The 16,259-nt window shown below is 45.3% G+C and overlaps 2 protein-coding genes across 7 annotated transcripts in view; both read left to right on the top strand.

Moving 5' to 3' along the window:
• The window catches only part of RNF185 (ring finger protein 185), a 36,060-nt gene extending 32,131 nt beyond the window's left edge, over nt 1-3,929 (top strand). For all 5 annotated transcript variants that reach the window (XM_041728649.1, XM_041728650.1, XM_041728652.1 and 2 more), the window contains one exon: nt 1,443-3,929. In XM_041728649.1, coding sequence (XP_041584583.1) covers nt 1,443-1,540 — 98 coding nt within the window. In that variant the 3' untranslated portion in view covers nt 1,541-3,929. The remainder of the gene's footprint in view (nt 1-1,442) is intronic.
• A 3,582-nt stretch (nt 3,930-7,511) lies between these two features.
• LIMK2 (LIM domain kinase 2) overlaps nt 7,512-16,259 on the top strand; it is a 59,286-nt gene continuing 50,538 nt past the window's right edge. The window contains exon 1 of one of the 2 annotated variants that reach the window (XM_041728642.1): nt 7,512-7,730. In XM_041728642.1, the coding sequence (XP_041584576.1) occupies nt 7,715-7,730 (16 nt within the window). In that variant the 5' untranslated portion in view covers nt 7,512-7,714. Of the gene's footprint in view, nt 7,731-7,811; nt 7,831-16,259 lie in introns of those variants that run through there. The other variant, XM_041728644.1, reaches the window with a different exon arrangement.

The raw sequence follows: 16,259 nt of genomic DNA, 5'->3' as shown, positions 1-16,259 counted from the left end.
TCCCTTTCTCTCTTCAGCCACCATAAAGGTGCCAGCTGCATTCCATGTCGAGCAAGGCAGCAAAGTGGGTGCCTGTACTTTATCCCAGTCTGACACTTGAGCCAAGATTCTTACCATGGAGTGTGCAGAGGTGCCGGGGTCTGTTGAGCTCTGCTTGCACTCATTAGAGCCTTGTGTGTGCTGGGCAGAGTGTGTGGTACAGAAGGGAGCAATGTATGGTTCCTGGCCAGGAGCTTTTGCTCTTAGGGACAGAAACCTACTCCTGGGTCATCCCAGTTTCCTCAGCCCTTACCTGGTGCTTGGCACATAGCAGGCAATCAGGAAGTCTTTATTGACTGATTGCCTGTGTGAATCATCAGAGTACCTACTTGGGGAATAGTACAGCACCAAGAGATCTTGGAATGCCCTTACCTCCTCCACCTCAAAAGTTCTCCTTCATTTACACATTTTCTCAAAGGAAGGAGACTCCACGAGGCAGGGTATGCTCTGCCCTGACAAAGGGACAGGGCGCTATGGTAGCAGCAAGAACCTGCTTGGCAGCTTGCTTCCCTTCTTCCTGGTTCAGGGCTTACCCTGAGTTCTTCAGGTAAAGAGAGTTCTACAGTTCTGGCTGGACTTGGATCACTTTTATCCCCCTGCCACAATCAGTTTTCCTTTGTCATATTTGATAAAATTTGCCTATCTTGGATATAGACTTTCTTACTCTCCTTCCCCCAAAGTCTGTACAGAGAGCTCTACATAGTAGCTTTTCTCAAAGTAGGGAGGAATGGAAGCCTAGCTCTGCCCCTAGTTTGCTGTGTGATGGGCAAGACAAGTCACTTTGCCTGTCTGGGCCCTACTTTTCTCCTCTGGAAAAGGAAGGCACTCTGCATGGGGCTCTCTGAGACCAGCCCACCCCCCCACCCCCCACCCACACCAGCTCAACAGTGCCAGAATCTAGAGACTCCATGACTCAGAAGGGAGCGTGTAGAGAGGCTGAAAGCATGACTCTTGGGCTCTGCCACTAACTCGTAAACCTTGTGATCTTGGGCAGATCACCTCGTACCTGTGCTTCAGTTTCTTCTTACACAAAATGGGAATAACAGTACCCACCAAGCAGTAATGTGTATACAAAATTCTTAGCACAGAGAAGATGCTTAACAGCAGCTTTTCTTTTATTATTTTCTCTAAGAGTTTCCTGTTTTACACCTGCAGACCAAACTCTCTTTGGATAAACTGGAAACCTTGTCCTCATTGTTATATTATTTCACATATCATCATATCATCATATCATCATATCAATTTTGTTTTGCCTAATGTTATTTGGGGTTTGGAAATCTTTTTAGTGTGCAGAGTCCTACTGTAAAAAGATGAAGATTGATGCTCTCTACTTCTGGCCCAAATGGGCAGCGTGCACAGCTGTAGCATTCTGACAGCCTCTCTTCTCCCTCCTGTCTCTCCAGCTGTCCCTGGAACACCCCAGTACGTGGATGAACAGTTCCTGTCACGCCTCTTCCTGTTTGTGGCCCTAGTGATTATGTTCTGGCTCCTCATTGCCTAATGTTGGGCTTCCAGCCTATATCCATGGCAGGACCTCTGGACTGGTGACATTGGACACCTACTCTTGATGTTTGGCTTCCTGGCTAATCCTGACCCCTAGAATCGGGGGGTGGTCAGTAATACATCAAGGAGTTTTGCTTCCCCATCAGAGCTTAGGGACTCAAGACCAGTTGTCAAGGACTTTGGAGTATGTCCACTGCTGTAAACACCCTGCTATAACCTCAGTCCTTGGCATTGAGTCATCTTTCATGAGTTACACCATGAAATCCTGTTCCAGCTCAGCAGGTCCTGACTCTGCACAGGGAAGAGGCAAGGAGAAACTGTCAGTACAATATCACCTGAGTTTAATATTACAAAAACAAAGGGATAAACCAAGTAGAAACTTTTTCTCTTTAAATACCCCTTGGTAAGTGACCTCCAAAATCAGTGAACTTTTCATATAGAGAGGCTCCCCTCCATATCCCAGTGCTGCTCTGCCCTATTTCCTCCTCCTCCTCAGCAGAAATGCAAGAAATTGCTGCCCTATAAAGATCATAATTGCAAGCAGCTAAAACTGGAGTCACTTCATGAATTCACCAGAGATCCAAAGATCTTTTATTGGCTCTGAGCCATGTTCAGTCTCTTTGGCTCCAGAGAGTGGCTTGATTGACCTCCTAGTTTCCTGGAGTAGATTATCCCCAGAGACATGTGGCTTCAGTCACAGATTTCCCATCATCTTTCCCTCCCCAAATATTTTCATCTGCCTCTCTGCCAGTGGACACACGGTGGAGACTACTACTGAAGCTGGACTGACTCCTCATCAGGACAGACCTGCCAGCGGGACTCTGGCAGGATTTGGAGCTCTGATGCAGGAAAAACTGAACAAGCAGCCCTGTCCTCAAGGCCACAAAAGCTCTGGGTGCATCCTCTCAGACTCACCCAAAGGACACTGGAGGCTTTGTCAAGTCAGCTCAGCTCAGCTGCATGTTGAAGACCATCTTCCCCAGAAGCCAAATTGTCCTTTATGAAGAGGCAGGAGTGGGGAGACCCACATGTGACCCTGATTTTGGTATGGCTTGGTGAATAACCCTGAAAACTCCTTGTATGTGTGCTAACACCAGAGAAGCACACAACTGCAGAGCAGGCAACTCCTCTGATTATTTTTAAAGTGAGGCAGCAGGGCCTAGAGAGCCTCAGCATGATGATATAGTGTGGTCTTTCCCCAGGAAATTTCCAGGGGAAATTATCTTCCCAAGCCCTCGACTTGTTTTTCCACTTCACAAACTTTTTCCTCAGAATCTGATTGAGGGAGTGGTTCCAGGCAGGAGGACAGTTTACTTGTGAAATGGTTCTTGCTCTGCTGGTCAGCCCTCTTCCTAGAAATCCAGCCTCTTCCAGGAGATCCCAGGGGTTGAGGGAGAAGAACGTCCTCTGGGGCCCTCTCTGTCACTTTACCAGTCCACACTGCTCTTGGCTTACTCCCAGCCATAGCCAACAAGTAGTAGAAAGCCTCTCTAGTGCTTTTTTCCAGATGTGACTCTACATAGCATGTGGAAACCAAGACCTTAAGGAAGATGAGGGAAATCCTCCTCTCCTCTCCACAGCCCCCACCCCTTCCCCTCTGTACCTGTCAATGCCAGAGTTCAGTGTTTAATCAGACAAAATTTAAGTATTGAATAGGTGGTTTGTTTGCCGAATCCATTTGGTAGGACCGAGCCACCAGCTTTACAGTGTCCCTGATGGATTTTAAACATTCTTAGGACACCCATGCAATAGTGCTCTTTTTATTACCTCCTGGAAATCCCCAAAGTCAGCGAGGTGGGGGCAGGGGGTATCCTGAATTTTCAGCCCAAGTGCATTGGTGGGATCTTTTAGTGTAGTAGCCCCACCTAGTGGTGAGAGAGAGGACTTCAGTCAGATGGGCCCAATAGAAATGGGTTTCCAGAAGAAAGGTTAAAAAAGGATTGTAGGTAGAAAGACAAATCACTTGGACTCTTTAACAAAGTAGTGAGCCCAGGAGAACACCAGCAAAGGCATCCCAGGAACCTGTCAGTAAAGCCAGGTTGGTCACGTGCCCTTTGATTTTGAACCTTCTAGGTCCCTATTCACCCTCTATTGGAGCTGGGGCAGGAGAGCCAACTTGGGACTGCTGGCCCAGCCCCAACAGGAAACCCCCTTCCCACCACCGTCTGCAGGCTCACCGCCTTATCCCTCTGCCAATGCAGTTTTCTTTTGTGTGTTATCTATGTTCTTGGCCTCCACCCGCTCCTACCACCTTTGTGGATTAGGACCAGGTCCCACCCACAGTCAGAAAATGACACCATGTACAGTGGCACACCTTGACCAGTCACTAATTTTCACTGTTGTGAAAGTGATTTGATCTAGAATTAAATGGTTTTACATTACTGTGAGCTGTGGACTTGTCTATATGAGGTGGTGGGGTGGGGCATGAATGGGTTGGGGAGTAGTCACACTGGTCTGGCCTCTGCGAAACACCTCTGCAGTGGTGGGAATGTCACATTGCGGAGCAAAGTCTTCAGGCAACCATCAATAATTAGAGACGAGAAGTACAAGCTGGAGGCCTGGCTTCATACACAGCCCTGCCCAAGGTGTGACCTGACAGCCCTGGTCCTGACAAGTGTATGGAATTCCTAAGTTTGCAGGCTACCATGATGGAACTTAGCTTGTGGACGGTCAGAACCTTAAGGACAATCACAGATTATTCAGTGTCTGCATCTCTCCACAAGTTCTGCAACAGGGCAGGTGGGCCCCCGGCCAGGCCCTCTGCCTAGAACAGTAGATGTACAGTTCCCTGAAGTTCCTCAGCACAATGTGTGATGAAAGATAGTGAGGTTACAAACCTGGCCCAGCCTCAGGCTCCCCAGCACACCAGAGCTACAGGTCATCCCTCTGAAAAGGTCTCTCTTCTCCCTTTCTTCCATTTTGACCTAAGTTACCAAGATGAATAGCACCAAAATTTGGTAGGAAATGCAAAAGTGAGGGATTTCCAAGAACTCCTAAGCCCAAAAAGAAATGGAAAACAAAACACATTTAAGTAAAATAGGATAGAAATGCCTCTATGTACCAATGACCCAACCCCAATAATCATCAATTGTGTCCAATCTTTTTTTTTTTAAATTATTTATTTATTTATGATAGTCACACAGAGAGAGAGGCAGAGACATAGGCAGAGGGAGAAGCAGGCTCCATGCACCGGGATCCCGACGTGGGATTCGATCCCGGGTCTCCAGGATTGCGCCCTGGGCCAAAGGCAGGTGCTAAACCGCTGCGCCACCCAGGGATCCCTCCAATCTTGTTTCATCCCCATCTTCACATGGCTTCCACTCTCCTGCTTGGACTGTTATATTGAAGGAAATCCTACTCCTGTGCCATTTACGTATTTTAAATATGTATCTCAATAACAAGGATTTAAAACCAAAATACTATTTTATATACCTTAAAAAATTAACATTAATTCTTTAACATATCATATATCCAATCATTGCTCAAATCTTCTAGTTGTGTCAACTGTTTTTGTTCAGTTTGCTTGCTTTGAGAGCCAAATCAGATCCATACCCTGCTATTGGCTGTCTCTGAAATCTGTTACATCCAGAGGTTCCTCTCCTCTTTCTCTTGCAGTTTATCTGTTAAAGAAACCAGTTCATTTGTCCTCTTGAGTTTCCCACAGTCTCAGTTTTGCTGTATGCATCACTGTGGTATTAATAAGCTCCTCTTACTCTTTTATTTCCTGTAAATTGGTTGTTATATCCAGAAGCTTGGCCAGATTCAGGCTTGTATTTTTGGTATAACTATGTCATAAATGGTAGTGTATACATCTTGTTGCATCATTTCAAGAGGCACATAATGCCTAGTAGTCCCTCTTTGTGATGTTAGCACCCCTTACTGAGCATTGTCTAAAATAGCACTGTCCAACAGAATTTTCTGCCGTGATGGAGATGTTCTCTATCTGCACTATCCAGCACAGTAACCACTAGACACATGTGGCTAAGCAAGCACATGAAACATAGCCAGTGGACTGAGGAACTTAATTTTCAGTTCTATTTCATTTTAACTTAGCCACATGTGGTTAATGGCTGTCATATGAAACAGTGCAGATTTAGATTAATTCACAGGGTTTGCAAAATGATATAACTGAAAATGTGTTAAGCGTTTAGAAACAAGAGTGCACTTCTGGGTAGAATAGGGGAACAAAATTACAGAGAACAGGAAAGGTTGTAGGAATGGGAGAGTGGTATAAGGGCAGAATTTATTCAGGAAAAAGCAGAGTCCTGGAGTGAAGGGAGTAGGGAAGAGAGAAGGCTGCAAAGTGAGACTGACCAAACTATGGTCAGGTAAGCAAACCTAAGGAGGGAGGAGAGACAGACCTAGGTGCCTTGCTGTGGGGCAGAGGAAAGGGAAGACAAAAAGGGGTCTTGATTCCTAGGCTGCCAGGGCCTGCGTGCCTAGGAAAATCCAGCATAACCTCTTTGCATGTGCGGGGTAAATAAAATCCCTGCTCCTTTTGTGCTAGCCACAAGGTGGCTTGTCATAGTCTCCTGGACTCTTGACCCCTGTCACTTTAATTCAACACACAATACACTGTGGTTACTATACTCAGACCAGAGATTTCCTCAAACTGCAAAGCCAAGGGCTGGAGGGTTCCCAGGAATGAAAGGAAGTCAGGCACATCCCCTCCCCCACCACATCAGAACTTTCTCCACAGTCAGGACTTCAGGGGCCACTTGCCACACCCAGAGGAGAACCAACTGACCTGCATCCGGTTTGGATTACAGAGGGCAGGAAAAAAGAGAATTGTGCTCACCTTTGTTTACTGGAGTGCTGGGACCAGATGCAGCAGGATTGAACTTTGTCCTTAGTGGGGGCGTCATGATCCATTTCCTTGGGCCCATTCCCTGCCTCTTCCTGGTCATTTGGACACTTTTCTCATGACCTAAATCCAGTCTAAGGAAATGACAGTTGCTAAACAGCACCAGAAAATCAGATGGGAGTGACTGCAGGTCCAGCTATTGTAGCCCACCCTTTGTCACATGGAGGATCCTAATTCCCTCTTGAGCCCAGTGAAGGGAAGTGGTTCTCAAGGCCCCTCAGCCAGCTAGCAGCTGCCATGAACCAGTCTGATGTTCTAACTCCTTGTCCAGTGGTTTCTCCTCCACAAAGAGGAGTCAGTGGGGCAAATCCAGTTCACAAGTGTTTCCTTTGGTCTACAAAGCATTTTTAGCATTTCCAAAAGTCCCCATTTAAACAGCAGGAGGATTCACCTAAATACCTGGAGTTTTGGCCTGTCTTGAAAAATCGGAAGATCTGGTGTGCTGGATTCATTTATATACCTATTTGGCCTCAAGAAGGATCTGCCCCTGTAATGCTGGTTCCACTACCTTCACACCATCTTTGACCTAGAGATTATCTACCGAATGCCAGCTTACTTACAGTGGCACAGATAAGTAGCTTCTCTGAGCTAGAAGCTTCTAAGAAAAGTCCACCCTCAACCCCTAAAGTTTTGTGAGGTAGACTTTAATTTTTTTCTTAAGATTTTTATTTTTATTTTTAAGAGTTTTAAGCAATCTCTACATCCAAGGTGGGGCTTGAATTTACAACCCCAGGATCAAGAGTCACATGCTGTACGAACTGAGCCAGTCAGTTGCCCCATCATATTCATATTCTTGATCCCAAACACTCTACTGAAAAGGGCTTTTGCCTGGGAGTTAGAAGACCTGGATTCCCATCTCACTTCTGCTTGTAATGAGCTGATCCATTTCAAGGTAGTCAAACTTGTCCCCTGGGGTCCTCAGCTGCCCCCATCTGTAAAATGGGCTGAGGATCCTCTTTTGAGACCTCCAGGGAGTCCCGCGGATTCTCCTGAGGAGCCACCTCACGGCAGTGAACAACCACCCTTACCAGCCCCGGCACTCGCCAAGGGGGCCGGTCGCGGTGGGAGGTGCCAGAGACCCCACAGAGCCCAAGCAGGGGGCGGGGCGTCGGCCGGGCGGGGCGGGGCGTCGGCCGGGCGTCGGCGGGCAGGCCGCGGTGCCAGGTGCGGTTTGGTCCTCCCCGGGCGCCGTAGGCGGTGCATCCAACTCGCGCCCGGGGCTGAGGTGCTCCCGCGCCTGAGGCGGCTGCGGCAGCTGAGAGGAGCTGCGGTGCTGCCCGCCGCCTCCATTTCCGCGTCTCCGGGACCATGGCCGCGCAGGCGGGTAAGGAAGGGCCTCCGCGTCCTGTCCCGCCGTTATCTCGGAAGCCTGGGCCCGTGAGGGGAGCTGGCAGCCTCGGGGCCTTCGGGCTGAGGGGACTCCGGTGGGTCCCGGCTCCTTAGCAGGAGAATTGGGGGAGGTTGTGAGGCTTCGGGAATTGGGGACAGAAGGTTCCGAGGGACAGGAGGGTTGGGCGGCTCTCTGAGAGTTGAGGTCCCTGGAGAAAGGGATGCTGGCTCTGTCAGGGGGCCTGCTTTTTTGGTGGATCCGATGACCCCAGGCCCTCAAATTAAAACTCTTAAGAAAGCTGGGGCCCTGGGTTTCCTTGGAGTGAGGCGTATGTGGAGTATGGGGAGAGCGGGATCCTCAGGGTTCGGGGCCATTATAAGGGGATAGAGAGTTACCTTGGATTTTGGGTTTTCTGTGGAAAGTGGAGGATAGTATGACTTTTCCGACCGGATCCAAGGCTTCTCGCGGGTATCTTGGTGCCTGTGATCCCCTGGTCTTGCAGCTCTTTGCAGGATCCAGGAGTGTGGGTTCCCTCGGGGTTTAGGACACAGATTAGGGGTTAGGAAGAGATTGGAGCATTCTTCCTGGGGAAGGTAGGCCCTGTGGGGTTCTTTGCCCTCCTTGGGAGCCGGGTCCTCCCTTGGCCCCTCTGAGAGGAATGAGAAATGTGGCCAAACACCTCTTGGAAGGAAGAGATGTCCAAGGTGAAGGGTAGCTTCAGGGTTAGGTTAGCCTGGCCTGCAGTCCCTTTCTAGTCACGTCACACACCACGCTTCAGCTTCCTGCCCTCCTCTCCTGTCCTCCTTGCACCAGAACTTTCTGTTGACTATGTTTCCCAGCCACCTGTGTGGGTGGCCCAGCCTCTAGGTCGACCAGGTCAGCATCCAGAAGCTTTCTAGAGGTGGCAGAAGGGAATGGTGGAGGAGGGACGCTGTCTTGGATATCTGCCCCTACTTCCTGGCTTTCAGCCTGTGGACAGTCACTTCCTCCATCCTGAATACAAGGACCAGGCCACCAATGGGTCACTTCCTCCCATGGAAGCATGGGATTTTTCTCCTCATTCTTGATAATAGGCTTCTGGAGAAAGACAGCCAGGGGTATAGATATTCCCTGTCCTTTCTCTTTCATGTTTTTAGCTTCCAGAATTCTTCAGCTCAAATGATTTCCAGTGACTTTTTCTATCTTCTGTGTATGTAAGTTCCCTGTTTTGAACCTTGATTCTCAGAAACTTGTAAAAGATCTTAGAGTGTAATTGTGTTTATTAGATTCTCCAAGTGAACCAAAAAGCTTTCTAGAGGTATTAAAGTGTCTGGGTCCGTTAGTTTAGACATTTGTCCATAAAAATATTTGTTGGATACTTCTGTGCCATGCACCGAACCAAGCGCTGAGTAGTATAATAATAAACAAAATGGACACAATCCTTACCTTTGTGGTGGTTACAGTCCTAGAGATGGATAGTAAATAATAGAGGTAACAATGGACATAAATGCTGTAATAATTGAGATAAACAATGGAGGTAAGTGCTGTAAGAGTACACCAGGGGTGGGGAAAGTAAATAGAGAATACTTTTCCTTTAAAAAGCAAGTTTATAAAAAAAAAAAAAAGCAAGTTTATGCTGATCCTTGAAGATAAGAAGAAATCAGTCCAGCAAAGATTGTTCCAGGTAGATAGAACAGCATAAAAAGGTGCCTTTGAAGAGTTGAGAGTAGGCCAATATGGTTATTTTCATGTGTGGTGAGACTCAGGCTCCAAAATAGCCTGTTCAAGGTTCTATAGCCAAGTAAATGGCAATGGTCAGAGTTCATATTTTCCAACTTCAAATTCAGTGCTTTATCCTCTCACGAACACCAGAATGAGGTTGTCTCTTGGAGTCAGAAAAGGAAGTGGGACTTAAACTTTTACTTGTTCTGTCCAAACTGTTCCAAGACAACTCAGATTCCTGTGTAACAGGAGAATCTACAACAAAGAAACCAAATATTTACTGAGTACCTGTGATGTCTAAAGCACTGGGGTAGGCCAAGTTTTACCTCCAATAAATTTTAACAGATGCTAGAACCAGGACATACTTAAGATAATGTAACTCTCCGTGTTTTACATATGAAGAAACCCAAGGAAAAAAATGAATTTGTCCAGGGTCACTCAACTAATGGGAGAACCAAGACTAATCTAGGATCTCTCTTCCAGTGCTCTTTCTGATATTCTAGGCTGCTTGAAATATACAGAGTTGGGCACACAAAAAGAAGTCCTTAATAAATATTTGTGGAAATGAATAAATATATGGTTTGTCCCTTTGAGAGATTCACGTCTCTTGAGAGTAATTAAGAAAAAAATGGGCAAATCAAGACAAACTATTAGAAGGCCTGCATGTGACAACATTATAGAATTTCAAAGTAGGGGAGAACTCTATTCATACATCCATTCCAACAAATATATATTGAGTTTGTACTATGTTCCAAGAACTTCTAGGCCCTGGGGGATATAGCAGGAAACAAAACAGACCAAATCCCTTCCCTAATGGAGTGTGTGTTCTGGTGGGAGAGATAGACAATATGTAAATATTTGAATATCAGACATCAGGGAGGGATAAATGTTCTGAAGAGAGAAATAAGTAGGATAAAGTCCCAGAACAGTGGGAGGTCAGGGAAGTTTCCCTGGTTAATGACATCTAAACAGAGAAATGAAGCAAAGGAGTGAGCCATTTGGATATCTAGATGAAGAACATTTTAGGCAGATATGTGGTAGAAAAACATTTCAGGCAGAGGGAATAAAAGGGAATGAGCAAAAGGCCCTGAGCCAGGAATGTGCTTGGCATATTTGAAGAACAGCAAGATGTCCAGGGTGGCTACCAGATTTGATCAGGAGGTGCTGACCAAAATTTTAGGTCAAATTTGAGAAGTCTTAGTTACATTAAAAGTGGTGTGTGTGGGGAGGGGGACGTATGATATCCTGCTAGGGAAGAAACTGGAAGTAGGATGCATAGCTGGGCAAGTTTCAAGGTTTTCACAAGGTGTGGTGAATTGATAATATGTGGTAGAGGCAAGAATGCACAAATGGGGGATTGTAGGAAGTAGAAGATAAAGCTGAGAGGGTAGGTAAAGCCAGACTGTGTAGGGTTTAATGCTAGGCTTGTGGAATTTTTCAGTCTACTAATGAGACCATAGGTTTAGAGGCAGGGAGAGTCATGGTGTATTTTGTTTTTAGACTATCAGTCTGGCATTGGTGGCCAAGATGGATTGGACAAGACTGATGAAGGCACTAATCTATCACTAATCTGTACAGTGGGCCTTGACCTGAAGTGTTAGTGATAAGAATGGGGAGGAAGGCACCAGCCATGGGAATTACCTCTTGTTGGGCAGGGCAGGGTGACTTGGGTGGCCCTGGATAAGAGATGGAGGGAGCAACATAGGATCGAAGAGGACCACAAAGTTTTAATTTTTTTTTAAATTTTTATTTATTTATGATAGGCACACCGTGAGAGAGAGGCAGAGACACAGGCAGAGGGAGAAGCAGGCTCCACGCACCGGGAGCCTGATGTGGGATTCGATCCCGGGTCTCCAGGATCGCGCCCTGGGCCAAAGGCAGGCGCTAAACCGCTGCGCCACCCAGGGATCCCAGAGGGCCACAAAGTTTTAAAGCTGAATAGAAACCCATCATGTTCAAGGGGCTATATTAGGCTTTCCACATTCCTGGTGGGTTTTCAGTGTCTTCTGGAAGCTGGGCTGATTCCCGTTGCAGGGCTGGCTTCTGATCAGTGCAACCTGAAAAGGGCTAGGGTTTGGGGGCATATTAGGAAGGGGTGCAGCATCACTGTGGCATTTCAGTGAGAGGATCTGGAGTTCTAGAATTCATTTACGAGCCTGTCATCCATCTCACTCTTGGCCTTTGTTTATATAGCAACAAGAATTAAACTTTTACCTGTTAATCTATACCTGGCAGTAGCTAGAATATGAAACTATTGCCTAGTTCTATTACAGTATACCTTGAGTACCTACCCTGGCATTCTGTTGTCAAGTCTTTCTGCCTGTAATTTCTTTTTTCTAGGAAAGAAAATCTAAAATATAGCTAAAGACATAGACTTTGGAGTTCGCAGACCTGTGGTCTAAACCCAGCTCTATCACTTGTTAGTTGAGTGTTTTAGTTCCATCTTCATAAAATGGAAACAGTAATAGTACTCCAGTACAAGTCTTCATCTTGTAAGATCTTTATATTCTATTAGTTCATGCTTGCATGATGCTTAGGACACCGCTGGCATTTTTTTTTTAAGATATTTATTTATTTATTCATGATAGAGAGAGAGAGAGAGAGAGAGCGGCAGAGACACAGGCAGAGGGAGAAGCAGGCTCCATGCTGGGAGCCCGACGCAGGACTCAATCCTGGGACTCCAGGATTGCGCCCTGGGCCAAAGGCAGGCACCAGACCGCTGAGCCACCCAGGAATCCCCCCCCCTTTTTTTTTTTAAAAGATTTTATGAGAGAGAGAGAGAGAGAGAGAGAGCCCAAGCAGGAAGAGGGGCAGAGGGAGAAGTAGGTTCCCTGCTGGGCAGGGAGCCTGACATGGGCTCAGTCCCAAGACCCTGAGATCATGACCTGAGCCGAAGGCAGCCACTTAACTGAGCACCCAGGTGCCCCACCACTGGTATTATATAAGGACTCAAAATATTTTTGTTTTTGTTTTTGTTTTCCCATATCATTGACAGTAGTCAGAGAACTACTGTTTGGGAATATATTAACTGGTTAACTAGTTCTCTGATAAGAAAATGCCTTTCACCAGATAAGAAAGTGCCTATTCATTCACAGCTAAGTAGACTTATGGTTGGAAGGGAGAACCTGAGCGCTTGAAAGCCACAGGAACCATCTGTCTCATTTGTTTCTCTACCAGGTATCTTATTACTCTGCCAAGTTTTTCCCACTTCCAGCACCTGGTTTGTCCCTCTCTAACATGTTATTTCTGTTACACATCCTTGTCTCTTACCCCCTGTGAATACTCACCAAGGGCCCCAGAAGTTCATGACCTAGTCTTTGTCCGTGGACACATGGAAAACATTTGCTGGATTTGTTTTGAAAATGTTCCTTTCAGATTTTAGAGGTTATTGTAATTCAACTCAACCTTTTCCCTAGCCAACCCCCTAGATATACAGGAAAGAAAGAAGAAAAGCTTTCAGTTGGCAACTAAGTGCCAGGCATTGCAGGAAGTATTTTCACATACATTAAGTTATTTCTCTTAATCCTCTCTGTAACCCTGTAAGGTAGGTGGTTATCCTCTTTTTAAAGATTAAGGGACAAGTTCAGAGAGGTTAAATAATTTGTCCAACGACACAGAACCAGGTTTCAAACCTAGGTCTAGCTCCAGCTATTCTGCTTGACCCTTACAGAGTTTTACTAATAAAATAAAAGGCAGATGGGAACAACAGCAAGAGTGAAACCTTCTGAGATGTCTATATATGTGCCTTAACCTGAAAAATGAGAGGCCCCAGGTTTGGTTTGCCGACTCAAAGCTAGAAGGAATAATTTGATCCCTCCTTTTATGAAGGAAGAATATAAGATTCAAAGATGTCCAAGAGCTCCTTTAAAAATCATCTAATCTTTTTTTTCCGTAGACACTCCCTTTGTTAATATTTGGTAGGCTAGTGAGGAGGAAAACCCTTTGGGATATAGGGGAGGGTATCTAGAGGAATGTTAATCAGTCTTGGTACTCACTTCATTAAAGTGTGATCTTTTCTCTCTTGGCTATTCGCCACCAGTTGCTGTCCTGCCTCTCTGCTTCCTGCTTTATCCTGGGACACATGGGATTTATACACCTGACCTACCAGTTCCCAGGGGGCATAGCAGTTACCATACTAGTTGTTTTGTGCTGCACTGAATTGCCTGGGTGTTGTTCCTGGTTCTCATTGTCTAGTGGAATATGAGAAGCATCAAAGATTTTTCTCAAATGAAAGGATAGGATCTGCGCATGTTGGTTCAGGCTAGGCTTTAGGGTCTCAAGAGCTTTCAGGGAGTAGAAATTTCTCACCACTTTGAAGTCTCAAAAGAACTAGTTTGCAGAAACCCAGCTCTTAGACCAAGATTAAGGTGAAAGTTAATGTCTTGTGAGAAGTGACTGGCACTGAGCTAGGGTACCAGGCTGAGCCCTTCCACTGAATAACTGTGCAGTCTTAAGCAAGTCCTAACTTGTCTGAGGCTGCATACTATAATAAAAATGCAACTGATCCGGTAGTTTCAGAACTTAGGTTTGAGCTCCTCCCGGACCAGCTTTTTAATGGTTAGGTAACTCGAATCTCCTCCTTCAAGCCCATTTTTCTTTCAAAAATAAAATAAAATAAAATAAAAGGACTGTAAGATGATTTTTAAAGGCACTTCCAGCTTTACCATCCTATTACTGTGCCTGCCCCAGTGGGTTCAGAGATTATTTGAGGGTCACATCACCAATTATTAAGTTGGGAAAGAGAAGTGTATATAGAAACTGAATATAGGGCAGCCTGGTCTAAGCGCCTGCCTTCTGCCCAGAGTGTGATCCTGGAGTCCCAGGATCGAGTCCCACGTCAGACTCCCTGCATGGAGCCTGCTCCTCCCTCTGCCTGTGTCTCTGCCTCTCTCTCTCTCTCTCTCTCTCTCTCTCTCTGTCTATCATGAATAAGTAAATAAAATCTTTAAAAAAACTGAATATATATATTTCATATATATATGAAAATATAATATGAAAAATATATAGTTTTATATATAATATAAAAAATATATATATAGTTTTAACTAAATATATCTTATGCCAGGATTCAAAAGATCCTGAAAGTGAGAACCTTTGTACTTAGCCCATTTGTTGTAGTTCTCACCCTGTTTGCATTGCACATTTGCAACTTCTTAAAAGCAGCAAATTCCAATAATAACTGAAAGCAGTTTTCTGATTATTAAACACCTAATAAGGGCATCTTATTGTTTGAGGCTGCTAGGGACCTTTATTTAATCAAACTCCCTTTCTGGCTTCTGACAATCAGTAGCTACTGTTGATAAGTCTGCAAATATGTGAAGTAAACACTATAGAGGTAGAGTGTGAACGTCCTGGTACAATGAGGTATTTTCCTAGATGAAATATTTCCCAGGCAGACTGGACTCGGGATTGATCTTTCATCAGGCCTCACAGAAATCTCCAGGACTTTGTATTATTATATTTCTCTTGCATACCTTACAATAAAGGTTGTTAAAGTTGAGACGCCTGGCTGGCTCAGTTGGTGGAACATGAGATTCTTGGTCTTGAGGTTTTGAGTTCGAGTCCCATGTTGGGTGCAGAGCCTACTTTTTAAAAAAAAGTTGTAAGAAAGTTAGGATCCTCAACTGTCAGGGCTGTGGGGAGCTGAAAAAGCCAAGAGTATTTTTTTGAAGAATATCTGGGCTTAAGAAACTAAAGGCTCTGGGTGAATATTTTTGCTCAAGTACTTAACTGAAAAACAGTGTGAATGCTCAACAGATAAACTGAGGCCTATGCATCTATGTGTGACTTTACCCATTGATAGTAATCCTGAGAGCCCGAACACTTATTCAATGGAATCACCCCTGCTGGCTGTTGGACCCCTGTTGGCTTTGGAAATTACCTTTGTAGTTAGTTGGCAGTTGGATCCAACTTTTCAGTTGGATTTCCCACACAAAGGAGTGTCTGTTCTACATCAGGTTTTATGGTAGGCTCTGGAGATTTGAAGATGATCAAGATGTGGTCTTTGTCCCTTGAGCTAGGAGTGGGGATAGGGGACACAGAGAGGGAGGGCCTGAGGAAATAGAAACATAATGAATTATAATTACAGAACAAATGATATAAAGCAGGTATAGACAAAGTGAAATAAAGTCTCCCTTTGTTTGTTGAAGGACTACAGTAGGCCAGGGACCTGTCTTGGTTCCCCTTGTCCTTTGGAGTTGAGAATAGCCAACTTTAATGATGTGTGAGGAGTTTGCATTCCTACCTCTGGACCTTTGCACATGGCCTTCCCACCGCCCTGTCCCAGACTCCAGGGTTATCCTTCCCTCCTCTTCTTTGCCTGATTAATTCATATTTGTCCTTCAGAGCTTAGGTTGAAAACTACTTCCTTAAGGAATACTTGTTTGCCCTACCCCACCCCCATTTTCCTAGTTATGAACTTGATTTCTCCTTCATACCACTTGCCCCAATTATAGTTATATAATTGTTTAATATCTATGTTGAATCTTTTTCTCGTTTGCTGCTCTTTCCCTAGAACAGTGTGGGACCCATAGTTGGCATGGGATAAATATTTGCTGAATGACTGAAGTGTGTCCACTGAATTTAGCAACAAGTGGTCACTTTGGCCCTTGGTAAGACAGTTTCAGAGAAACCGTGGGGGTGGAAGTCAGATTGCAGTGAGTGGGAAATGAGGAAATGAGGGCAGTGATGTGTAGATAACTTTTTAATATGTGTGACTGTGAAGGGGAGAAAGGTGGTAGCTAGAGCGGAAAACAGGGTCCAGGTTTTTTTTTTTCCTTTAAGTTACTTTTTTTTTTTTTAAAGACTTGAACTAGGGATCCC

Source organism: Vulpes lagopus, chromosome 14, assembly GCF_018345385.1.
Source record: "Vulpes lagopus strain Blue_001 chromosome 14, ASM1834538v1, whole genome shotgun sequence".
Classification (NCBI taxonomy): domain Eukaryota; kingdom Metazoa; phylum Chordata; class Mammalia; order Carnivora; family Canidae; genus Vulpes; species Vulpes lagopus.
Note: the sequence above shows the minus strand (reverse complement) of the source record. Positions and strands in the feature narration are given on the sequence as shown.